At 38.3% G+C, this 24941-nt stretch overlaps 1 protein-coding gene across 1 annotated transcript in view; it reads left to right on the plus strand.

Moving 5' to 3' along the window:
- Positions 1–24369, plus strand: part of LOC147629638 (uncharacterized) — a 70451-nt gene extending 46082 nt beyond the window's left edge. Inside the window, exon 5 of the mRNA XM_086811928.1 lies at positions 24303–24369. Coding sequence (XP_086668054.1) covers positions 24303–24369 — 67 coding nt within the window. The remainder of the gene's footprint in view (positions 1–24302) is intronic.
- Positions 24370–24941: the final 572 nt, after the last annotated feature.

Below are 24941 nucleotides of genomic sequence, written 5' to 3' on the forward strand. Positions count from 1 at the left end.
CTTCTATGCAAGCCCTACTGTGATTTTGGAGCATTTTGGAAGCATTTGGATGTATGAAAATCTTTGGTTTTTGAGCTCTCACAAAACAGAGAAAAGCAAGTTAAAAATTGAAGCATTTGGAGCATCTTTGGCAAAAATCCAAGCATTGATAGATTGCACATGTACCTAGGTGTCTTGGGGACTAATATCCATCATCAATTAGCATCACCACCACTCCCAAACCCCTCATATGCAGGCGGCGCACCCAGAACAGAGAAAACAGAGCAGTTTTTTGATTTTTTGGCTACGAGGAGATCGATTTCTAATTGGGTGCTTGATATCTTCCACAATTTCTTTAGCAATTGGATGCTATACACATTGGAGAAGAGGGCTATGTGATTGGTTTGGTCAATTATGCCTAATTGAGCTGGGAATGAGCTGATTAAAACAGGCTGTCCACTGGTTGCAGAGAAATAGAGCATTTTTAATTGAGCAATTAATCCTTGTTCTTTTACAATTAGACAAATTCCTCTTATATGGAGTTGATGGACACTAATTCTAAGCTAATGAATGCCTGGTTGCTCAATTTGGACAAATATTGAAGGAATTAGAGCAAATTTACTACTGGTTTTTCTGGTTTTTCTGGTTTTTCCCAAAACAGAGAAAGGGGTTTTCAAAAATTGATATGTACACATGTCAGATGGTGTTGATACTCTACATTGAGGTTGTTTAGGTGTCAATGCAAGTTTCTCATACTTGATTGCACCACTACATTGTGATTTGGAGCCGTGGAAGCGCATCAAAATAGGGTATCTCGGACTGCGTGAGACAGTTCATCTTGGATGCATTAGGAACTCAATGGAGTCTTCTTGGGCCCTTTAATTTGCCATGAGGTTATGGAAACGTTTAACTTTTTGACAAATAGGAGCCCGCCATGTAAGCAAAAACCATTGGTTTGTAAGAGATGTGTAAGAGTGGTCAAAGGGTACACTTTTTCCCCCAAAAAGGGGAGGGGGCAATTTTACAATTTTCGGACCTCCATAACTTCTACATACAAGCTCCGATTTGAGCGGAGATTACAGATCCGTGATCTACGCATCAAGAGCTTTCCATAGATATGTTACATGATATGGTTTTATCCGCTAGATTTTAAATTCCATTTTCCCCCCCAAATTCAAATTCGAATAAAGTAGCCGTTTTGAAGCTTCAAATTAGAAAACGTTTCTTCTTAAGAGAAAAGGTTTGACTCCCTTAAACTGCCAAATAAAAGGGCCCAAGAAGACTCCATTGAGTTCCTAATGGCATACAGGTTGATTTTCTACATCAAATTTGGAGTTTGTTGGCTACCTTGGAGTATCTGGAACATTCATTGGAGTGTGGTTGAGCTGAGGAAGGCTCATTTACAGAGTTGAAGTGTGCGGAAGGTGTATGCATTGAGCAAACATGTCGGATAATCCAGTTCAGATTGTTGGTGAAAAGCTGGATAGGAAGAACTTCCAGGCATGGAAGTACAGAATAAAGAGTTTCTTGAAAGGAAAATGATTTTGGAATCTCATTGCAGGTGCTGAGCCAGATCCTGAGCTACCTCGACAACCTACACAGCAGCAGCTTATTGCTCATAAGCAATGGTCAGAGAGAGCATTCAAAGTGCTGCATTATCTGTCTATATGTATTTCTAATGCTATGCTCATACACATACAGGATGTTGAGAATCCCAAAGATGCATGGGATACTTTGGTCAAGATGTTTGATACAGATACGAGTGCTCGCAAGTCTCAGTTTGCGACAACAGATACACAATGTGAAAAGAAATAAAAGGAGCATACATGATTATGTGCAAGAAATCAAGAAGTTTGCAGATGCATTGGCCACAATAAATGCCCCCATGCCTGATGATGATTTGGTGGATATTACCTTGCGTGGTCTTGGCAAGGAATACAAATCTTTTGATACATCTATCTCAGTGAGGAGTACAGGTCTACCTGACTTTGATGAGTTGGTTTCACTCTTGTTGGTTGAGGAAATCAAGCTCAGTGATGGATGCATCTACTAGCCATGATGATGGCAGAAATCAGGCTTTCTACTCACAGAGAGGCTTTAGAGGCAGGGGGAGATTCACATCACGTGGTTGTGGATGGTAATGGTCGTGGATGGCAGGACAGGCCTCCACAACAGAATTCTCAGCCTTCATATGGTGCTCGAGGTGGTCGTGGATATGCACCTCAGAGAGGCAGAGGTAACCCCCGTGGTAGAGGACGTTGGCAAAGGCCAACAAAATTCTATGCAAGATGTGGAATGCCATTATTATGGCAAATATGGTCATGTGGCAAGAGATTGTTTCCGCAAACAGAATGATTTGAGAGGGGGTAGAGCACAACGTGGTGGTCATTATGGTGGAAATTATGCACAACATGGTGGAAACTATGCATCAAGCAGTAATGATGGCACTGCAAATCATTTGTTTGCTATGAAGCATGTTGTGGGTTCTATGACGACAAATGCCGAGAATGATGACACATGGTATATGGACTCAGGAGCATCAAACCATATGACATGTCATGGTGAATGGTTTGAGCATATGAAGCCTATGGATGTAAAAGGCTATGTGGAGACAGGTGATGATACCCAGCATGTCATTACACATGTTGGAAGTGTACCATTGGTCATGCACAATGGTCAAACAAAGTCTATGTCTGATGTGTTGTACGTGCCTTCTATCACAAAGAGCTTGGCCTCAGTTGGTCAAATGGTGGAACAGGGATTACAGGTTCGCTTCAACAAGCATGGATGCTTCGTTGAAGATTTCAAACATGGATGTAGAGTAATTGCTAAAGGCAAGAAAGAAGGCAGATTGTTTAAGCTGGATGCTGGAATTCCTGAGCTAAAATCAGCCATGTTCTCAAAGAGCAGGAATGTGGTACAGGACATTGATATGTGGCATAAGAGGATTGGACATGTCAATATACAGAGATTAAAGAACATGCAAACAAGAGGCATTGTCAATGGATTGCCTAGGTTCAAATATGATGGAAATATGCATGTTTGTGAAGCTTGTCAGTTTGGGAAGCAGGCAAGGTTGAGGTTTCCTAGAGAAGGAAATATGAGTAACAGGCCACTTGAGATCGTACATAGTGATGTATGGGGTCCTGCACAAAACCCATCTATCAAAGGCAGTTTATACTATGTTACATTCATAGATGATTTCAGTAGGATGACATGGATATACTTTCTCAGAGAGAGGAGTGAAGTACTGGAAAAGTTCATGGATTTCAAAGATTTTGCAGAAAAGCAATATGGCTGTTGGATTAAATGTTGAGGATAGATGGAGGTGCTGAAGCTTTTGAGCATTTCTTGAGGAAGCATGGAATAAGAAGACAATTGACTTGCAGGTATACACCTCAGCAGAATGGTGTGGCTGAGAGGAAGAACAGAGTCATATGTGAAGTGGCTAGGGCAATGCTCAATGAAAAGAGCATGCCAGATTACTATTGGGCAAAAGCATGTGCTACTGCAGTGTATATATTGAACAAAACACCTACAGCAGCCATTCATAGAAGCACGCCAGAGATGCGGCTTACAGGTTACAGGCCAGACATTGGACACCTCAAAGTTTTTGGATGCATAGCTTATGTACATGTGCCTGATGAAAGAAGAAGGAAGTTGGATCCTAAGGCAGAGAAATGTGTATTTGTTGGATATGCACAGGATCGAAAGGCATACAAATGTTATAATCCACAAACTAGACAAGTGGTCATCTCACGTGATGTGGTGTTTGATGAGCTTGCTAGTTGGTACAAAGCAAAAGATGAAGGTGTCATTGAGTCACTTGAGGCTGATGTGCATGTGAACTTGCCACCACAAGCAAGTTCTAGTTCTACTTCTATGTCTGGGCCAGTAGAGCAGAAGCTGAGAGTAGCAGTGTACGTCCATGGTCAGGACGGTTGAGGCATGAGAGTGTAAGCACTGGGAGTAGTGCTATGGATAAAGGCAAAAAGAAAGTCGAAGAAATTGGAATCACAGGTTATGAGTCATCTAGTTCTGAGAGTTTGGATGAGGAGCTTGGCATACCTGTTTTACGCACACCTGGTGCTAGACAGGATAGATATGTGCCACCACATGCTAGAGTTACAGGTGTACAGAGTGACCCGCATGCATTGCGGAGATCCCAGAGAGTCAGATATCCAGTTGACAGATTGACATATCGAGATTTTGCTATGCACTATGCACATGACATCTATGGTGAAGCATGTGGAACCTACATGCTATACAGAGGCTATTGGAGAGCATGTATGGGAGAAAGCAATGGATGTAGAGGATGCATTGGTCCATAATGATACATGGGATTTGGTTGCATTACCAAAGGACAAGAATGTTATTGGATGTAAATGGGTTTACAAAGTGAAGTGCAAATCTGATGGTTCTATTGAGAGACATAAAGCAAGATTGGTAGCAAAGGGTTATGCACAAACCCAAGGATTGAACTATGATGAAACGTTTAGTCCAGTGGCTAAGATGGGCATAGTGAGAGCAGTCATTGCTATGGCTGCAGCTAATGGCAGGGAAATGCATTAGATGGATGTCAAGAATGCATTTCTGAATGGAGATCTACAAGAGGAAGTGTATATGGCACAGCCAGAAGGGTATGTACACCCTAGATATCCCACTCACGTATGCAGATTAAAAAAGGCATTGTATGGTCTGAAGCAAGCACCTCGTGCTTGGAGTGATAAGATGAGCAGATATCTTATCTCACTTGGTTTTCAGATTTCTACAGCAGATTCTTCACTCTATGTGAAGAAGACACAGCATGGGATTGTTTTACTCGTCATCTATGTGGATGACTTGATTATCACAGGTGATCATAGTGCAGATGTGATGCATGTCAAGAAAGCTTTGAGTGGGCAATTTGACATGAAAGACCTTGGTGAGTTGAGATACTTTCTTGGAATAGAAGTGGTCAAAGATCATGCAGGTACTTGGTTAGTACAGCGCCAATATGCATTGGATATGTTGGCAAAGTATGGCATGACAGGGTGTAAGCCTATGAGTACACCTTTGGAGCAAAATGTGAAGTTGCGGGCTGATTATGGCGAGGAATTAGATGATCCTTCTATGTACAGGAAGATGGTTGGTAGTCTCATATACATGACTATCACACGCCCGGATTTGAGTTATGTTGTGGGGCTAGTAAAAGCCAGTTTATGCAGAGCCCCAGAAAGCCTCATTTGGATGCAGTGAGATGCATCATGAGATATGTGAAGACCACAGCACATTATGGTTTACTTTATGAGAGTGGTAAAAGCTTGGACATACATGGCTACACAGATGCTGATTGGGCAGGTAGTGCATATGACAGGAGGTCTACTAGTGGATATGCTTTTACACCATGAGCTTGAGGGGGAGTGTTGAGAGTCTTGATATCCCAAGCTCATCTACATCTTCATTGGCAGTACATCATGAGCTTGAGAGGGGCTGTTGAGATTCAAGCTCGATGTCAGTGTGAGCCAGCTATGCTATGTGCTGGCAAATTAGGTAGGAACATGTGTGAGACATAAATGACCGCGTGTCCAGTTGGTCATAGTGTGTGGACATTAGCTAGGGTTAGATGAGTGTGGACACAACTCATAGTGTGTTGTGTGGATTATGGTTTATGGCATTATGCTTTGTGTGAGAGTGGACATGGCTTCCCTCTATGGTTAGGGTTTGCAATATACATTAGGGTTTGCTCCTTTGTGTGTGTCTCCTCCCCCTCTACCGTTCTCTCAACAAAGACAAGGATGTAGAAGTTTTCCACCCAAACCAAGAGATAAGGGATACATCAATCAAAGCTTCATCGTCGGCCAAGAGGGTGCCCAACTAACACTAGAGCTAGAGACCTAGTCAAGGACATGAGCATGGACAAGTTGGTAGAAAATCTACTAAATCATTTAGGCTAGCAGGCAGGGCCAACCCCAAGGGAAACCTCCATGATAAAACCCCAACCAACATCTTAATTAAGGAAAGTCACATCTAATACCATGGAGAGATATGCTTGTTATGGCTCACCCTAACCCTCCTTGAAACACATCCAAAAAGAGATTACCTAGTGAGCCGCAGGCTATCGTACGAGGATCTTTTCAATGGTTGAGATTGTAACCCTTGAGGTCTCCAAGCTCTACAACTCCTTGAGAAGTAATTCCAACACACCTCTTGGGGAGCATTGTCACACCGCTATGTTGCACTACGGGTACTCGTCCCTCCTCTCACCTCACTTCACTCACACACACACACTAGCATGCATTAGGGAGAGAGATTAGCAAGAGCAAGACTCAATTACACAATGGGAGAGTATGATGTATTGTGAGAGATATTCACTTATATACATGGCCATAAGTGTTCACACTCACTTAAATTGTGGCCGGCTAGGCACTTAAGGCTCATAAGAGGCCTAATGCTATTACAATGACTACTATAATATATCCATGAAGTACATCACTTAGGACTTCACCCTAACTTGCTACCACATGCTCTTGAAGCGGGAATCGCCATAAATACTCCGGTCATACCATTACGGGTGCCCATCCACGCTGTAGCTTTGGACACTATTGCTTCATATCTTGAATGTATGACCCCTTGGTGTATCTATCGTGTGACTCCTTTATGTAAGAATAAATCGCATTGGGAGAGGATAGTGGCATTTTTGGCACCACCTGCCGAGGAGGCACCGATCTTTTTCTACCCTATTTGCACTCCTTGTTGTCTTCTTACAAGTCGTTTTTCCCTTAATATGGGTATTTAAAGCTGTGTGATTGGTAGAGAGAAGAGAATAAGATGTGAATAAGGTTGTGAAAAAAAGAGATAAAGAAGGGCTATTTTTTATTGTTTTAGAACTTGCAGTTGTTATTTGCATTGTTTTAGAACTTGCAGTTGTTATTTGCATTGTTTAAAAGTTAGGAAAGCAACAAAACAAGCATTTGCATCAATAATTGCATGGTGAGAACTCCATAATCATGACTTTGATTATGCAGGGAACACCCATTTGTTGTATTTTTTAAAATCTTGAAAATTCAAAAAAATAAAGAGCCATTGATTTCATTGCTTGGTATCATTTGGCAGTAGATCTTGTTAACCCTAGAATTTGGTTAACAATGCCTTGGTGCATGATAATTTGTCTCCAAATCATTCACGAACAGAGTGTCCAATGCTAAGTGCCAAGGTAACCACTAGCCCTACTGTCGCAATACCAAATGCTTCTCAATAGGAACAAGCTCCAGGGCCTATATATCAAAACCCCATACCACGAGGTATGATAGAACACCACCAATGCCATACACACCTCTAATATTATCATCCTAACTAGCTCCTTCTGAGATCACGCACTAGTACAATAGTAGTCGATGACATTGCCAGTGGGCTCTCAGAGAGTCTATAACAAGAGAGCTATGAGTCATATGAGAAATACAACTCATATACTAAGATTTAGAGAAATATCCAACCATTGACCATATCTCTTTGTTCAATACCATGGTGCAAAAAAGAGTGAGAGACCTCAAAAATATGGCATGTAGGCCACTGACGTAATGTTTCCATTGTAAGGGCCCACATCATGTTGTTGAGTATCCTCATAGAGCCACCATCACACCTAGTGCCTCAAAAAATCCCTGACCCCATTCCAAAGCCAATCATAGAACCAATAAGGGGATCTCATTTGCCGAAGTCCTTGACCAAGACTATAACCATTCTTAAGAGGCACCAAAAAGAGCTAGTTTTGGAGCCTCTACCTTTAGAACCCATCCGATCAGATTTAGCCATCAGAGACACTGTCTCTCCTAGGGAAGGTTTAATGCATAACACGTACATATATTTAGGTCCAATCCCACTTCCAAGTGAGTACAAGTTAATTGAGCATGAATATTGGACAAGGGACATAGCAAGCCTCACAATTTTCTCATCCTCTCAAAGTTTGAGTCCTGATAAGCTCTCTTTTAAGGGACTTTCAAAGGAATTATTAACTTTGGAGAGACTTATCAGATTGGATGCATGGGAATTTAAGAACCCACACAACTGAGCGTGAAACTGAAGAGGAGGATAAGCCATGCCACATTAGTGCTATCTTTACATACCCAAGACTAAAGGACAATCAAAAGTGTGCATGCACAATCTGGGACACTATTTCAAAAGTGATGAAATGAACAACGTGTTAACTATCATTTATAAAGGAATGATGATCTCTCTGCAAACTTGGATGTAGTGCTGGTGTTAGAATAATCACCAAAGATTGTTTAGATGCTTGGGGAAGCCCACCACTCATATGCACAAGCCTCGTGGTCAAGCTTACCACCAATGGGAACATAGCTAAACCTTTGGTCATCCTTCAAGATGCAAGCTTCCACCACACGTTCATGGTGATGGAGAAGTTGTGCCACATTAGCGATATTTTTCCATACCCATGGCAAAATGGTAGTTAAAAGCGTGCATGCACAAGCTGGGACACTATGAATACCATGTTAGCTATCATTTAGAAAGGAATGAGGGTCTCTCTACAATCTTGGACGTTGCTGTTGGTGTTAGTATAATAACCAAAGATTGTTGGGATGCTTGCAAAAACCCACCACTCATAGGCACAAGCGTCATGGTGGTCAAGGTTTCCAATGGGAACAAAGCTAGACCTTTGGACATCCTTCAAGATACAAGCTTCCACCACACATTCGTGGTGGTGATGGATTGTCAAATAAGAGATCATACACCATGATCCTTGAAAGGCCTTACATGAGAGATAATACAAGGCTAGTTTACGATCAAGAAACCAATCACATTTATATATGCAACCAGCCATTGAAAATAAACTTAACAATAGGGAAGACTCATCCCATGGGTTGATACATTCTCACCAATGAGTATGACACAATCGCTCAAACTACTTTAGTCAATATTTGCAGACGTGTAACGCAGAAGCTCACACCATGTTTGATTGATATCTGTAGAGCTTATAAGAAGACACTAGATGGTGAAGATGAGGACCAAGATTATGAGCCCTTCTTAGACTCTGAAGAATGGATTCACGTTCTTGCAACCATGGACTATTAAAATTACAACAATGTGATGAGCTATGGTGGATCAAATGCTAGAATCATCATTAACAAAGAGATTAGATGATAATTAAGATGTGATTAGTGAGCAATTAATTGATAGCTTAATGTAGGCATGGATAATCAAAAACCAACAAATTCTCATTAGGCCAATGCCTCAATTTATAGGGTTTACATCCAAGAATCTAATCCCACTGATTTCTCCTTTATTCACTCCACCTCTTTTGCTTGATTCTCTCCACCTCTCCCAAAATATCTCCACACCTCCTAAATCTCCTCATGCTACCCTTTATTCTCTCCCAGTAGATTCTTCTCACCTTTTCACAGGTTCTCTCACATTTATAGATTCTCTTTTACAGCCTCTAGCCAAGGGCTTATTCCCACACACACCCTATTCACTTGTATATTTCAACACCTTCCCTTATTCCTAGCACACCTGGACCCTATACCAAGTTTCCCTCTTACTTTATAGTATGCGACTCATAGTCCTTGACACTCTCTCTCTCTCTCTCTCTCTCTCTCTCTCTCTCTCTCTCTCTCTCTCTCTCTCTCTCTCTCTCTCTCTCAGAAAAGATGATCCAACTCCACTTCCTTAGGAGCCTCCATGAAGTTTGCCAATGTCGTTTCTTCTCCACATTGGGTTTGCTGTAGTAGTCTCTTGCCATGTGTCGTGGCTTTCCACAATTGTGGCAAGTGAAGGTCCTTCCTCCTACTCTGCCTCTTCCTCATCCTCATCCTCGAGAGAATCCTCCTTGGGTGAAAAATGCTTTTTCTTCTCCTGCTGTTGAGTCGAGCCATTTCTTCTCTTTGCCTCTGTTCTCTTGCTCTAATAGAGCTCCTTTTATCTCCTGTAGCCTCACTTCAGGTACATTCTTTAGTGTTGCTAGAATGTTTTCATATTCTCCTTTGTCCACACTCTTTCATCAGAAGCACTGCTAGTGCCTCATCATCTTCTACCTTTTTGCCAATGGTGGCTGCCAGTTTGTTGCTTAATGCTTTTATATTTGTTCAAGTGTGTGATTAAAGGTTCACTTTCCTTCATATCCAATTTTTAGAGTTGCATCAACAGATTTATCTTTGAATTTTTAGCTTGTGTGCCAAAATAATTTATTGAGTTCATCCCATGCATCTTTTGCCCATTGTATCCCTGTGATGTGATGAATGATTTCATCATTTAAACTGAGTGCGATAAGTCCCAATGCTTTTTCATTCCTACTCTTCCACTCATTTTCCCCTCTCACCTCTGGGCATTCATCTCTTCCCTCAACTAGCCCCCACAGATTTTTCCTCATGAGCAGATACATGGTTTTTGTCTGCCATGTGTAAAACTGCTCCCCATTAAATTTGGCTATTTCTTATGCCGTACTCTTGATAATGTGAAAGAGGATTAAGCCAAGAAACACAAGATTTGACCAAACGTTGAATGCTTAATCTTTGTTTTACCAAAGTCACCTTCAGATTTGATGAAGAGCTTGGATCTCACTATAGACTTAATCAAATCAAATTCTGACTTCACCAACTTGTAGAGCACCCTTGAAAACCCCTAGGGCCAAGAGGAATTAGAGCCACTGCATGTGATGAAGCAGAAATCTCATTTTCTCCTCAAAAAAACGGCACCTGCAAATTTGCAAAAATCTAGAGCTGTCTCGTAGGCGGTTTGGCACGCTTGTAAGATCCCTGTTCCCACCGAGCAACGGATTCGGGGTACTAGCAGCGGAAGTAGCACTTCTCGCGCGGGACAGGGGTCCCACACTCGGGGCCTCGCCCACGGATATCCGGACAAGAGACTAATCCGTCGGTTTGTCCAAAACCGAAACCGGAAAAACTTCCTTTACCCGGAAAGCACGGGCGATTCCACCAGGATAACTCTTTACTCTAACGTAGTCAAGATCATTACTGATCAAACTGATCTGACTGCACCTTTAACGGTACTTGGTCAAATCAAGGAAGAACTTGCACTTGGATCATTGGGATCAACGCTTTTTTCCCCATCAAGAGGCACAGCCGTTGATTCCTATCCATAGAACAATTTCTATCCGGGATTTACTTCATCTATCGTAATAATAGAAATTAAATCTCGATTTACGGATCCATCAATCCAGCCTAACCCCATCCGATCCCATGGGTTAGCCAACCGCCCAACCACTGTAGTGATGGGATCCAATTTGGAATTTGGTTAGGTTTTGTCCCGGGTACCAAGGAAAAGAGTTCCAAGGCCCCCTAGCCGGAAGTTCATGCAAACATAAAACTAGTCATACCACTTACGCACCCAATATGAAATTGCCTTTTTCTTAGCATCAACTAGCTTTAAAACAATCCTTTAATAAAACCATTATGTCACTGATGACAATCCTCAAAGTCTCTGGTTGAATCCTTATTTCCAGTCATTCTTTCATCGGTATACTTATGGCATCATTGGCAACCAAAACGCTCACCACCTGTTCTCTCAGGGGCCTTTTCCATGGTTCCTAGCTCATAGTAACCGGCAATATATTCATATAATAGAATGGAGTCTCCGTGGAAGATCAGCAAGATCAACCCACAGATCCATATAAAAGAGCCATGGACTCATCTGTTGAGGACCAGCAAGGTCAATCAACCAGATCCATGCCCGGTTTCAGAAAACAACTCTTACTCCTTATTCCAATATCTTCCACGACGCACGTGTGGGTATCTTCGGCGACCCAGAGCCCGAGCACCGTATGGTCAGCACCCTCTAGGATCCTTCGCAGGTGACCTAGCGCTTCACTCATAGGCCGCTTCCTTGGTCCCTCATCCACCGTACCGGAAGCTCACCATTTAAATCGAGTCGAGGCTGGTCAAGACCTCGATCGACCTTGCTACGCGAGACGTCCTCCATTGACTCTCCGTCAGCAGTTGCAACTTTAACAGTTAGGTCTTCATGACCTTAATTCCACAAGACGGTCAAAATGCTTCCCCAGCATTCATGACATAAAACAGTCATTTACAAACAGTCACAAAATACAGTTTCTAAATCGAACTCTTGTCTTTCCATATTATCCACTCTCGGACCACATTACTTATTCCACATTCCATTCAGTGTGTACTCGTTCTCATCCATTCACTCATATAGACTACATTATCTCACATACATCTTCATATTCATTATTCTACATACATATCCATGTTCGTACGTCCACATCATACATCCAATTTCACATTCATACATACGCATCTACATGCATACATCCTCATCTACATTCATACATCCATACCTCCATTTCCACATCCACACATCCACATTCATATTCATACATCCACATTCACATGTATACATCCATTTTCGCATCCTCATTCATACATCCACATTCACATACATACATCCACATCCGTATCTACATCCATACATTCACATCCACATCAACATTCACATTCATACATATACATCTACATACATACATACACATCCGTATCTACATCCATACATCCACATCCACATCAACATTCACATTCATACATATACATCTACATGTATACATCCACATCACATTCATACAACCATATCTCGTCCTAACACATCCCATATACATCTTAACACATCCTAACTCATCTTAACACATTCTATCACATCTCATACACATCTTATCACATCTTTTTACATCTCATACACCTCTTATCACATCCTATCACTTTCCATACGCATCTTATCAAATCTTATCACATCTCATACACATCTTATCACATCTTTTTACATCTCATACACCTCTTATCACATCCTATCACTTTCCATACGCATCTTATCAATTCTTATCACATCTCATACACATCTTATCACATCTTTTTACATCTCATACACCTCTTATCACATCCTATCACTTTCCATACGCATCTTATCAATTCTTATCACATCTCATACACCTCTTATCACATCCTATCACTTTCCATACGCATCTTATCAATTCTTATCACATCTCATACACCTCTTATCACATCCTATCACTTTCCATACGCATCTTATCAATTCTTATCACATCTTATACACCTCTTATCACATCTTATCACATTTCATATCTTTTTTTTTTTAAAAAAAAGAGAATTCTTATATTTGATATAAGATTTCTCTACACATTTATTTATACATAAATTCCATTTAAGGAGACTAACACTTTCGAAATTAAAATCAATCTTTTATGCATCTTCTTATGCATAATTTCAATTTGGTAGGGAATTATACTTTTAGAATAAAAGAATTTCTCTTATGCATCTAAGTTAAGCATAAAATCCATTTATGAGAAAAATCACACTTTTAGTATAAAAAGAATATCTTTTATGCATACCTATATGCATGAAATCCAATATGATAAAAGTAACACTTTTGATATAAAAATTTTTCCTTTATGCATACTTCTATGCATGAAAATTAAAAATGATAAAAGTAACACTTTTGATATAAAAATTTTCCTTTATGCATACTTCTATGCATGAAAATTAAAAATGATAAAAGTAACACTTTTGATATAAAAATTTTCTTTTATGCATACTTTTATGCATGAAAATTAAAAATGATAAAAGTAACACTTTTGATATAAAAATTTTCTTTTATGCATACTTTTATGCATGAAAATTAAAAATGATAAAAGTAACACTTTTGATATAAAAATTTTCCTTTATGCATACTTCTATGCATGAAAATTAAAAATGATAAGAGTAACACTTTTGATATAAAAAAAATTTCCTTTATGCATACTTCTATGCATGAAAATTAAAAATTGATAAAAATAACACTTTTGATATAAAAATTTAACCATTATGCATACTTCTATGCATGAAATAAAAATGGTAAAAATAACACTTTTGATATAAAAAATTATCCTTTATGCATACTTCTATGCATGAAAATAAAAATTGATAAAAATAACACTTTTGATATAAAAATTTATCCTTTATGCATGATATTAAAATTCAATGTCTCCATGATTATAATGAAATTCTTTCAATTAATCTAGGATGATAATTCCTAGAATATGGTAGGAAGTCCTCTTTTTATGCTTTGAATGAAATTATTTTATGCATAATTTTTATAAAAATTTCGCCATAGCTCCGCTGCTATGACTGATAAATCTCAATTTTTCTAAGGGATAATGCTTATCATTAAGGAAATAATTAAAATAATCTCTAATTGGATTATTAATCCATAATGGATTGAATCATTAATATACATAAACTAAAAGCATAGAAAAAAGCCATTAATTTGGCCTCAAGCATAGCTTAATCTTGGTTTAGGAAAAGCTTTATGAAAAGCTTGATTTGGATTGAGAATGGGTCATGAGTATGACCATTTCTTGAGTGAGAGAGAGAATTTACATAAAAATCATTAGAATTTAAACATAAATGAAATTTAACTTCAATAGCATTATGTAACTCTTCACTACTATTCAACTTCAATAGCATTTAAAAAAAACCACACCAATTAAACTTCTCAAGCTTGAGAGGGGTTGAGAAGAGAGAAACATTGAGAAATTATAGAAAGATCAATATTCACTAATTACCTTACAACTTGCTTGATTCTTTGTTCACGGTAGAGGCCCCCAACCAATCAATTGGTTAAGTATGTTGATGGAGCCACTAATGGGGATTGAAGAAAGAGGGAAGCTCCAAAAACTAGTGAATTATTAAATGAATTCACAGTTCTTGGCTTAGGTGGAGTAGAGTAACGATGCATAAACACTATATATTTTTCAACAAGGGGGAGGCTTCTATTTATAGGAAAATTTGAGCTCCTAACCAAACAAACTGATTCTAGAATTTTCTAAATCAGTTTGGTCAATATTTGACCATTTTTAGGTCAGTTAAGCTAACTTTTTGGAACTAGACTTAAATGAGGAGAGAGGAGAGATGAAATATCTCAATTTTTATGAGTTTAAAACTCATTCAAGCACGTGAAATATGCACCTCCTTTAAAGAACTCCCCTTCCTTACATATGTGTCAAAATGGAATCATTATACCCAAAATATCTCATATTTTTAATATTGCTCATAGTTTTTTTACTAATAAACCTTGTACATTTTCAACTCTTCATCTTATGTGAAATATGCACCTCCTTTAAAGAACTCCCCTTCCTTACATATGTCATACTTTTAATATTGCTCATAATTTTTTACTAATAAACCTTGTACATTTTCAACTCTTCATCTTATGTGAGCATTTACTCATTTTTGGGTATCTTCTTTTACAAAATTGGATTTATCTCCTCTCTACACATGGATTGATGCTATTGGCCCATAGGAACCTTAATTGGACCATAATCCAAAAATTTCTGAAAGTCTAGACCCTTAGGCTAAGGTCCTTTATACACATTTCCGATTAATTCCAATTGCACATTGGAAAATTCTTTTTGAATTTCTGTTTCAGGGGAACTTATTTTAATAGGATGAGATATTTTTCTATCCAAAAATATTCAAAATCTGAATATTCTCTTTCTAGAATATTTTCTCTCTCTAGGTTAAAACAGTTAGAAACAAGTCTTTTATATTTCTGAAGAGGGATTGATTACAGGGGAAGATGCTGGACATTTTGAGAGGCTGGGGAGGAATCTTACATTCTACCCCACTTAAAAAACGCGAGATGTCCTCATCTCGCAACTTGTGATAATTTCGCAAGATTCACGAATATGAGACTTAAAGAAAAATTTTAATCAAGATTAACCACCAAGATAAGTCTTAAAGAGAGCAAGATTCATAATACGAACAAGATTTAAACTTTATTCATTCTCGGAACTTATACAGTAAAGATAGAGGAACTCTTTACACCTCCATAAGCCCGTCCATCATATGGTCACAAAAGCAGTCCTCACAAGCTGCACAAGTATAAGGTAACTCATCTATTGGAATGATTCTGTGGGTTATTGCTGCGCCTATCTCAGTGGTATGAGGTGTTCTAACAAAAGGACCTCTGAGAGGCAAGCCAAAAACGGGGTAAAGGCATATCTTCTCATGAGGAAGAAAACACGCCAGTAAGAAGACCCGCTCAGAAAACCCAGGATGCCTTGATCTCATGACGCAGTAGTATCGGGGACCCAAACCCAAAGCTTCAATAACCATGGCTAAGCGGACATTGTTACGAAAATGTTGCTGACCCCAGGGTGTTACCCTAGTTATGTCTTGATAGGTCCGCCATTTGGTCTGCGCTACAGAAGTTCCTAGGTGAGGAAAAAGTGAGCGCTCATACTGTTCTATAAAATCCTTCTTCACAGACTCACTTGCGTCTTGAAGGTGAGGAATCATTATGGATAAAACTAGTTCTTGTTGCCAAGCCATGAAGGAGATTAAGAAAGAGAGGAGATCGATGGGAGTAAGATTACTGTGAACGACAAGTAAAAGTTACGACTTATATAAAGGAAGGAGTTAGCGTAACTTAGAAGCCAACGGTAACTTGCCACTGAAGTTTTACCGTCTTTCCATGATTTGGGTTTGGCACATTTTTCTATAGAAGGCATTCAGAACTTTGAGATGAGGAGATAAAAGAAGTTCGTAAGCTAAATCACCTACTTCCTTTGGTCCACAATATCTGGGAGATAACTTCTTATACTTCCCAGGAGATAAAGAACTTCTTTTGGGCCGTACTCGAGACCAAAACCTTGATATCCAAAACATCGATTCTCACTTCTGAACTCGTTGTTCTGAATCCTTAAAAAAGGTGGGACTCTTGAGAAGTATTCAGGAAAAAGGTTCTTCCTTTTTTAAACAGAATCTTCCTATTATTTTAGAGAGAGAATAATTATAAGATCATAAAGGGAGATTCTTACTCCTGTATACCTCTAAGGTTGGGGGAGGAATCTTACATTCTACCCCACTTAAAAGGTGCAAGATGTCCTCATCTCGCAAGTAGAGGACAACTTTTTTTACTTAAGATCCAATTTATTCTGGGGTTCCTTATATTCCGGTCAACCCAACAGAATATGGGGATAAATATCCCTTATATAGAATTCATCAATAACAATTCATTCAAATCATATCATTCATATCTTTAACACGATAATGGTCCATTAGACCGAAAAATTTTCTTCTGAACATTCCTCCACAGGAATTTTAGTCAAGCAAGTTCTCAATTTGTCATCCCTTAACTTGATCCGCCAAGTCAAGTATTAATAGTAGCAATCTGATAGCACAATCCACTAATCTCATAGTGATTTGCTGAAATCATTATCATCATTCCAGTTATGAATATCATCACAGGGACTCATCCCATTCATCCTCATTGAAGCTTATTACATTTCAACCAAATTTCAGGGATCATCATTTTTCAATCAGAATCCAAATCAATTCATCAATTCTCAAACAGAATTAAAAATCATATCAACCACATTCAAAATCATCCTCTGGATAGCATTAATGCTTATAATTTCAAGTCTTAGATTTACTCGTATATACTGTCGGTAAAGAGCTGCAGTTATACCCTCGGTATATACGGATAGTCATGATACTCGAAACTATAAGGTAAATACCATCATGTCTAGGTCTCAAGCAAGTCAGGGTTCCATACAATTGCGGTACTTCCAATTGAAGACCCAATTACTAATTTACAAATTTCAATTTGAATTAACAATTTGTATGAATTATATCAAACAATTACAACCTTTTTGTGCGTCTTGATAAACTTTTGACATAATTTGCTCCTCAGTTGATCTTATTGGAGATTTATGACTTAAGTCTGATAAATAGATTTTTCTTTATCCGATCGTCCGTAAAAAAAAAACATTTGTATATTTATATACAAGTTGCAATAATTACATAGAGTGGCTCGGCTCCAAAATTCAAAATCTCTTCGAGAGACGCATAAGACGACGGTACTGGGCCATAGTCATGCCCTGTTACATAAGTTCTCTAACTGCGAAGGGAGTTATTATTTTCTCCTTAGGGATAAATCGACTAAGGAGTCTATAAATTCGACATGAAAGTCTAAAATTTCGAGGTGTCGAATGATATAGAATGACACCACGCACCATTTTCAGCTTTAACAGGATCATAGTCAATGAGAGATTCTGCCACAGCATTGTACGGCGGTTGCAATGGGCGTGGACATATTGCCCTGCAAACCACCTATGTTGTATTCTCTCCGCTGGGGTAGGAAAATATAAATCCGCGAAATGGCGTGCGAGTCTTGCTCGGCTTGTTTGAGTTGAAGCGGAAGAGATGAGATGCTCGAAGGCAAATGCAATCATATCTTGAGACTGGGTGAGGTCGGAAATACCAGATAAATGTGGAACTTCCATCTATAAAAACAATTTCTTTGATTAAAATTTCTCCATTAAAGAAGCTTACGGAATGAAAATACATTATGAAAATGTTGTTTCTGAATTCTTATTACCAATTTCAGATAGGAATTTAATTATCCTTATTAGCTTTCAATTTCGCTCTGATACCAACTGTAAGATCCCTGTTCCCACCGAGCAACGGATTCGGGGTACTAGCAGCGGAAGTAGCACTTCTCGCGCGGGACAGGGGTCCCACACTCGGGGCCTCGCCCACGGATATCCGGACAAGAGACTAATCCGTCGGTTTGTCCAAAACCGAAACCGGAAAAACTTCCTTTACCCGGAAAGCACGGGCGATTCCACCAGGATAACTCTTTACTCTAACGTAGTCAAGATCATTACTGATCAAACTGATCTGACTGCACCTTTAACGGTACTTGGTCAAATCAAGGAAGAACTTGCACTTGGATCATTGGGATCAACGCTTTTTTCCCCATCAAGAGGCACAGCCGTTGATTCCTATCCATAGAACAATTTCTATCCGGGATTTACTTCATCTATCGTAATAATAGAAATTAAATCTCGATTTACGGATCCATCAATCCAGCCTAACCCCATCCGATCCCATGGGTTAGCCAACCGCCCAACCACTGTAGTGATGGGATCCAATTTGGAATTTGGTTAGGTTTTGTCCCGGGTACCAAGGAAAAGAGTTCCAAGGCCCCCTAGCCGGAAGTTCATGCAAACATAAAACTAGTCATACCACTTACACACCCAATATGAAATTGCCTTTTTCTTAGCATCAACTAGCTTTAAAACAATCCTTTAATAAAACCATTATGTCACTGATGACAATCCTCAAAGTCTCTGGTTGAATCCTTATTTCCAGTCATTCTTTCATCGGTATACTTATGGCATCATTGGCAACCAAAACGCTCACCACCTGTTCTCTCAGGGGCCTTTTCCATGGTTCCTAGCTCATAGTAACCGGCAATATATTCATATAATAGAATGGAGTCTCCGTGGAAGATCAGCAAGATCAACCCACAGATCCATATAAAAGAGCCATGGACTCATCTGTTGAGGACCAGCAAGGTCAATCAACCAGATCCATGCCCGGTTTCAGAAAACAACTCTTACTCCTTATTCCAATATCTTCCACGACGCACGTGTGGGTATCTTCGGCGACCCAGAGCCCGAGCACCGTATGGTCAGCACCCTCTAGGATCCTTCGCAGGTGACCTAGCGCTTCACTCATAGGCCGCTTCCTTGGTCCCTCATCCACCGTACCGGAAGCTCACCATTTAAATCGAGTCGAGGCTGGTCAAGACCTCGATCGACCTTGCTACGCGAGACGTCCTCCATTGACTCTCCGTCAGCAGTTGCAACTTTAACAGTTAGGTCTTCATGACCTTAATTCCACAAGACGGTCAAAATGCTTCCCCAGCATTCATGACATAAAACAGTCATTTACAAACAGTCACAAAATACAGTTTCTAAATCGAACTCTTGTCTTTCCATATTATCCACTCTCGGACCACATTACTTATTCCACATTCCATTCAGTGTGTACTCGTTCTCATCCATTCACTCATATAGACTACATTATCTCACATACATCTTCATATTCATTATTCTACATACATATCCATGTTCGTACGTCCACATCATACATCCAATTTCACATTCATACATACGCATCTACATGCATACATCCTCATCTACATTCATACATCCATACCTCCATTTCCACATCCACACATCCACATTCATATTCATACATCCACATTCACATGTATACATCCATTTTCGCATCCTCATTCATACATCCACATTCACATACATACATCCACATCCGTATCTACATCCATACATTCACATCCACATCAACATTCACATTCATACATATACATCTACATACATACATACACATCCGTATCTACATCCATACATCCACATCCACATCAACATTCACATTCATACATATACATCTACATGTATACATCCACATCACATTCATACAACCATATCTCGTCCTAACACATCCCATATACATCTTAACACATCCTAACTCATCTTAACACATTCTATCACATCTCATACACATCTTATCACATCTTTTTACATCTCATACACCTCTTATCACATCCTATCACTTTCCATACGCATCTTATCAAATCTTATCACATCTCATACACATCTTATCACATCTTTTTACATCTCATACACCTCTTATCACATCCTATCACTTTCCATACGCATCTTATCAATTCTTATCACATCTCATACACATCTTATCACATCTTTTTACATCTCATACACCTCTTATCACATCCTATCACTTTCCATACGCATCTTATCAATTCTTATCACATCTCATACACCTCTTATCACATCCTATCACTTTCCATACGCATCTTATCAATTCTTATCACATCTCATACACCTCTTATCACATCCTATCACTTTCCATACGCATCTTATCAATTCTTATCACATCTTATACACCTCTTATCACATCTTATCACATTTCATATCTTTTTTTTTTTAAAAAAAAGAGAATTCTTATATTTGATATAAGATTTCTCTACACATTTATTTATACATAAATTCCATTTAAGGAGACTAACACTTTCGAAATTAAAATCAATCTTTTATGCATCTTCTTATGCATAATTTCAATTTGGTAGGGAATTATACTTTTAGAATAAAAGAATTTCTCTTATGCATCTAAGTTAAGCATAAAATCCATTTATGAGAAAAATCACACTTTTAGTATAAAAAGAATATCTTTTATGCATACCTATATGCATGAAATCCAATATGATAAAAGTAACACTTTTGATATAAAAATTTTTCCTTTATGCATACTTCTATGCATGAAAATTAAAAATGATAAAAGTAACACTTTTGATATAAAAATTTTCCTTTATGCATACTTCTATGCATGAAAATTAAAAATGATAAAAGTAACACTTTTGATATAAAAATTTTCTTTTATGCATACTTTTATGCATGAAAATTAAAAATGATAAAAGTAACACTTTTGATATAAAAATTTTCTTTTATGCATACTTTTATGCATGAAAATTAAAAATGATAAAAGTAACACTTTTGATATAAAAATTTTCCTTTATGCATACTTCTATGCATGAAAATTAAAAATGATAAGAGTAACACTTTTGATATAAAAAAAATTTCCTTTATGCATACTTCTATGCATGAAAATTAAAAATTGATAAAAATAACACTTTTGATATAAAAATTTAACCATTATGCATACTTCTATGCATGAAATAAAAATGGTAAAAATAACACTTTTGATATAAAAAATTATCCTTTATGCATACTTCTATGCATGAAAATAAAAATTGATAAAAATAACACTTTTGATATAAAAATTTATCCTTTATGCATGATATTAAAATTCAATGTCTCCATGATTATAATGAAATTCTTTCAATTAATCTAGGATGATAATTCCTAGAATATGGTAGGAAGTCCTCTTTTTATGCTTTGAATGAAATTATTTTATGCATAATTTTTATAAAAATTTCGCCATAGCTCCGCTGCTATGACTGATAAATCTCAATTTTTCTAAGGGATAATGCTTATCATTAAGGAAATAATTAAAATAATCTCTAATTGGATTATTAATCCATAATGGATTGAATCATTAATATACATAAACTAAAAGCATAGAAAAAAGCCATTAATTTGGCCTCAAGCATAGCTTAATCTTGGTTTAGGAAAAGCTTTATGAAAAGCTTGATTTGGATTGAGAATGGGTCATGAGTATGACCATTTCTTGAGTGAGAGAGAGAATTTACATAAAAATCATTAGAATTTAAACATAAATGAAATTTAACTTCAATAGCATTATGTAACTCTTCACTACTATTCAACTTCAATAGCATTTAAAAAAAACCACACCAATTAAACTTCTCAAGCTTGAGAGGGGTTGAGAAGAGAGAAACATTGAGAAATTATAGAAAGATCAATATTCACTAATTACCTTACAACTTGCTTGATTCTTTGTTCACGGTAGAGGCCCCCAACCAATCAATTGGTTAAGTATGTTGATGGAGCCACTAATGGGGATTGAAGAAAGAGGGAAGCTCCAAAAACTAGTGAATTATTAAATGAATTCACAGTTCTTGGCTTAGGTGGAGTAGAGTAACGATGCATAAACACTATATATTTTTCAACAAGGGGGAGGCTTCTATTTATAGGAAAATTTGAGCTCCTAACCAAACAAACTGATTCTAGAATTTTCTAAATCAGTTTGGTCAATATTTGACCATTTTTAGGTCAGTTAAGCTAACTTTTTGGAACTAGACTTAAATGAGGAGAGAGGAGAGATGAAATATCTCAATTTTTATGAGTTTAAAACTCATTCAAGCATGTGAAATATGCACCTCCTTTAAAGAACTCCCCTTCCTTACATATGTGTCAAAATGGAATCATTATACCCAAAATATCTCATATTTTTAATATTGCTCATAGTTTTTTTACTAATAAACCTTGTACATTTTCAACTCTTCATCTTATGTGAAATATGCACCTCCTTTAAAGAACTCCCCTTCCTTACATATGTCATACTTTTAATATTGCTCATAATTTTTTACTAATAAACCTTGTACATTTTCAACTCTTCATCTTATGTGAGCATTTACTCATTTTTGGGTATCTTCTTTTACAAAATTGGATTTATCTCCTCTCTACACATGGATTGATGCTATTGGCCCATAGGAACCTTAATTGGACCATAATCCAAAAATTTCTGAAAGTCTAGACCCTTAGGCTAAGGTCCTTTATACACATTTCCGATTAATTCCAATTGCACATTGGAAAATTCTTTTTGAATTTCTGTTTCAGGGGAACTTATTTTAATAGGATGAGATATTTTTCTATCCAAAAATATTCAAAATCTGAATATTCTCTTTCTAGAATATTTTCTCTCTCTAGGTTAAAACAGTTAGAAACAAGTCTTTTATATTTCTGAAGAGGGATTGATTACAGGGGAAGATGCTGGACATTTTGAGAGGCTGGGGAGGAATCTTACAACGCTGATTTTCTTGGCTGGAGGTGAGATAGCTATGCATGCCTAGAAGGGCTTGAGCTAATGTTGCTCATGGAGAGAGAGATCAAGCCCCTCCAATTGGGGTTACAGTGGACTGGTTGAAAAGAGGTAAAAATACTAATTATCTACTAATCTTAATTAGCCATATGATTAGCAAGATAATGGGCTCACAAATTGATGGATTCTAGGCTAGGCTCTAATATCATGTTAAAATTACAGCAATGTGATGAGCTATGGTGGATCAAATGCTAGAATCAATATCATTAACAAAGATATTAGATGATAATTAAGACATGATAGTGATAGCTTAATGTAGGCATGGATAATCAAAAACCAGCAGATTCTCATTAGGCCAATGCCTCAATTTATAGGGTTTACATCCAAGCATCTAATCCCACTGATTTCTCCTTGATTCACTCCACCTCTTTTCCTTGATTCTCTCCATCTCTCCCAGAATATCTCCACACCTCCTAAATCTCCTCATGCTACCCTTTATTCTCTCCCAGTAGATTCTTCTCACCTTTTCATAGGTTCTCTCACATTTACAGATTCTCTTTTACAGCCTCTAGCCAAGGGTTTGTTCCCACACACACCCTATTCACTTGTATATTTCAACATGGACACTATTTGGATGGTGCCAAAATCACATCCTTGTTCATGCTCAATGTATTTGGGATAGAACCAATGGTGGAACCAGCTCGCCTTAATTTAGAGTTCTCCCAAAAAGAACACCTAGTTGCATGGACCACCTTGGTTGACAATGGGGCTAGTCATCACACAACGTGCTATCTTGGGAGATATGGACCTCATTATTAGGCCACCCACCCTCGCACCATCTACAATAACGATTGTCGTTTGGTAAATATTTTCCCATCTATGATCATCGATTGTTTTGAAGTAGATTTTCTAATTAGATCTAAACTTGTGTGTTGTGTAAGTGTTTTGCGACCCCCACAGGTATAATGGAAGAGAGCATCATCCTTGGAAGGGGATGGATCAACCCACGGATAACATCGTCAGGTAGGCAGGTGTGAAGAAGGACCTCAGAAGGACCATGGGAAGCTTGAGCTCCCCTTTGGAATGGTTATCGTATCCTTAGTGGTGGATGAGTGTACCTTGATTTTTTAAACATCCCAAGCCTCGTCCTCCACTTAGCTACCGACCACCTTAGGTAACCTCTAACACTACGTAACACTATCACCTTGTCGTGTGTCCACTCGGCCCATCCCTCAAACCATTTTGGAGATCCTAAACCTTGTTGGAGAAGATGAAGACCACCCCCCAAAGTTAACCTTAGGCTCTAAGGGAGGTCACCAAGAAGGGTGGGTACCCAAGAGTACCCTAGTTAGCCAAAGAAAGTACAATGGCCATGCAAAGACCTGAAAGCAGGCATTTTTTTACCTAAAGCCCAACCGTAAGTGGATATTTGTCAAAGTACAATGGCCATGCAAAGACCTAGCAGAGCAGGCATTATTTTACCCGAAGTCCAACTATAAAGTGGAGATTTGTCAAAGCAAGGGCCCCATGCAACAATGTTCTACCCAAACCCGATCCCCAACAACAATGGATCTCTGTTAAGCTTCTAGAAGTACAAGG

This window comes from Cibotium barometz, chromosome 17, assembly GCF_041138505.1.
Source record: "Cibotium barometz isolate CiBa-2024 chromosome 17, ASM4113850v1, whole genome shotgun sequence".
Lineage (NCBI taxonomy): Eukaryota > Viridiplantae > Streptophyta > Polypodiopsida > Cyatheales > Cibotiaceae > Cibotium > Cibotium barometz.